The 2,656-nt window shown below is 43.3% G+C and overlaps 1 protein-coding gene across 10 annotated transcripts in view; it reads right to left on the reverse strand.

Annotated features, from left to right (window-relative positions):
• Synrg (synergin gamma) overlaps nt 1-2,656 on the reverse strand; it is a 68,254-nt gene that overhangs the window by 34,496 nt on the left and 31,102 nt on the right. For all 10 annotated transcript variants that reach the window (XM_026780937.1, XM_013347327.2, XM_026780936.1 and 7 more), the window contains 2 exons: nt 1,478-1,590; nt 1,232-1,294 (listed from right to left, as the gene is read on the reverse strand). In XM_026780937.1, the coding sequence (XP_026636738.1) occupies nt 1,232-1,294; nt 1,478-1,590 (176 nt within the window). The remainder of the gene's footprint in view (nt 1-1,231; nt 1,295-1,477; nt 1,591-2,656) is intronic.

The raw sequence follows: 2,656 nt of genomic DNA on the forward strand, positions 1-2,656 counted from the left end.
GAGACCAGCCTGGTCTACAGAGCTAGTTCCAGGACAGGCTCCAAAGCCGCAGAGAAACCCTGTCTCGAAAAAAAAAAAAAATTAGGTTTACTGATGTATTTTTTGTGTGCTCGCACCCATACATACATACATACACAAGGGCGCATAAGTCCAAACATGCTACAACATGCATATGTGTCAAGTTCACCGATGACTTGCAGAGCTGTTCTCTCCTTTCACCATGTGGATTCTGGGGACAGAACTCAGGGTGTCAGGGTTGGCAGCAAGTGTCCTTATCCAGAGTCATCTCCCCAGCCCCAGAGCTGTTTTGAATAATGTTATTCTACAATGCTTTTCTCTCCAGATGATGGATGAGAAGTCAAGAAAACAATGCCAAGTACCATACCAGGAACTGATTTAAAAGTCCTGATTAAGACTGGCGGCTACTTTCTGCACAGTCCACAAGGGCACTGTCAGCAGCCCTGGGGCATGTTAGGATAGAGCAATCACAGCTATCTTTGACACAGGATCTAAGTTGCCTGGCAGATGCCAGTGAAAGGCAACGTACTGTTTTCAGAGAAAATTGTATTGCTATGACATTTACCTGAAATTTTAAAAGTACTGCCCGGAAACCTGAGCCACACTGCTTTCCTGTCACTTCAAGGCCTCCCATAAGATGGTGCTCTACTTAGCCCATGACAAGACTAGCTAAGCATTGCGACAACCACTAAGGGCTTCTGAATTAAAGCCCTGCAGTCTGAGTATGTATCACAACAATTATATAATATGCCAGTTATCTTTTAAACTGGGCATGTTGGTACACATCGTTAATCCCAGCACTTAAAGAGCCGACACAAGTGAATCTCAATAAATTCTCAGCCAGCGGGGCCTACCAAGTGACTGGTAGGCTCTCACTAGGTAGCCCAGGCTGGCCTGGAACTAGCTATGTTTCCCAGATTTGTCCCAGATTTGTGATCCCCCTGTCTATACTCCACAAGTGCTACAATTCTGTAATTCTGTGTGTGCTAGAACATCTGGCTTGCCATTCTTTAAAAAATCTTTTTTTTTCTTTTAAAACACATATGCAATAAAATAAATGAATGATTATGGATGCCACTAAAACAAAAACACCAAAACTTCTTAAAGGGTTAGAGGATGTAGCTCAGTGGTAAAGCACTTGTCTAGCACGCACAAGGCACAGGGTTTTCCACAATGCAGCCAAAGGAAAAGAGGAAATGGAATCCAAACTCACCTAGAGGCTTGCTCTCTGCCGTTTGTTCAAGTTCCCTGAACGCACTGTATTTGTCACCAGACTCTACAACAGAGACAGAAACTCATTACAGTGAGGAACCCAGAGATCACAGACTGGGCTGAGCAAACATATTTAACATGTGGAACAGCACCTGATACATTCAATAAAAAACCTGCCACTTAAAGATTTATACAACTTAATTAAAAGTTACAGTCACAGATTTATCAATTGATAAACTGCTTTTACCTCCAATTGAAGCCGGGCTTTCAGAGGGCTTGTCAGCAGAAATTCCTTTAAACACCGAGTATTTATCTGTGGAGGCTTTAGTTCCAGGAAGTGGTATCAGCAGAGAAGGAGCGCTGTGAGGAAGGAGAGATGTATGTTATCCAGCAGACCACCACATGGGGCTAAATCACAGCTGGAGGTCAACAGTTCTCTGCCAATTCTTTTCTCTTCTTCTCTCTCTCTCTCTTTTTTTTTTTTTTTTTTTGAGACAGGGTTTCTCTGTGTACAGCCCTGGCTATCTTGAAACTCACTCTGTAGACCAGGTTGACTTCAAGCTAGGCAATTTTGTCATTTTGTAAAAATACAATACTTTTTTTTTTTTTTTTTTTTGGAGCCTGTCCTGGAACTAGCTCTTGTAGACCAGGCTGGTCTCGAACTCACAGAGATCCACCTGCCTCTGCCTTTTTCTAATGCTCTTTAGTTCCTGAAGAGTATTAAGTAGACAGGATTGTGTCAATAATGAGGAAAAATCTGAATAAGGTGTATTTCTCTTTCTTTCTTTCTTTCTTTCTTTCTTTCTTTCTTTCTTTCTTTCTTTCTTTCTGTCTTCCTTTTTTCAAGACAGAGTTTCTCTGTGTAACAGTCTTAGCTGTCTTGGAACTAGCTCTTGTAGGCCAGGCTTGCCTTAAACTCATAGAGATCCGCCTGCCTCTGCCTCTCGAGTGCTGGGATTAAAGTGTGCACCAGCACCTCAGGCTTAAGGTATATTTCTTTATTAGCTTGCTGTACCACACTTAGGCTCTCTTTGGGAAAATCAGATAAATTAGATCAATCTCTCACTTCAAAGTAAGCTGTGGCTGGTGGTTCTCCAGCTGGAGCGCCACACCCCACCTCTGTGAATGTGAAATGCTGATTCCTGTCTTATGATACTCTCTGCTGTGTCACAGATGTTTGCTGCTGTGCTCCATGCTGGTTTTGAACTTGCTATGCACCGAGGACAAACATGAGCTCCTGCTCTGGAGGGGCCATGCTGAAGTTTACAGGCTCTACTCGCCTGGCTCATCAAAGCAGCCTTTTTTTTTTTAATTAATAAAAATTAGGTTTACTAGCCGGGCGGTGGTGGCGCACGCCTTTAATCCCAGCACTCGGGAGGCAGAGGCAGGTGGATCTCTGTGAGTTCGAGACCAGCCTGGTCTACAG

Source organism: Microtus ochrogaster, chromosome 7, assembly GCF_000317375.1.
Source record: "Microtus ochrogaster isolate Prairie Vole_2 chromosome 7, MicOch1.0, whole genome shotgun sequence".
Taxonomy (NCBI): domain Eukaryota; kingdom Metazoa; phylum Chordata; class Mammalia; order Rodentia; family Cricetidae; genus Microtus; species Microtus ochrogaster.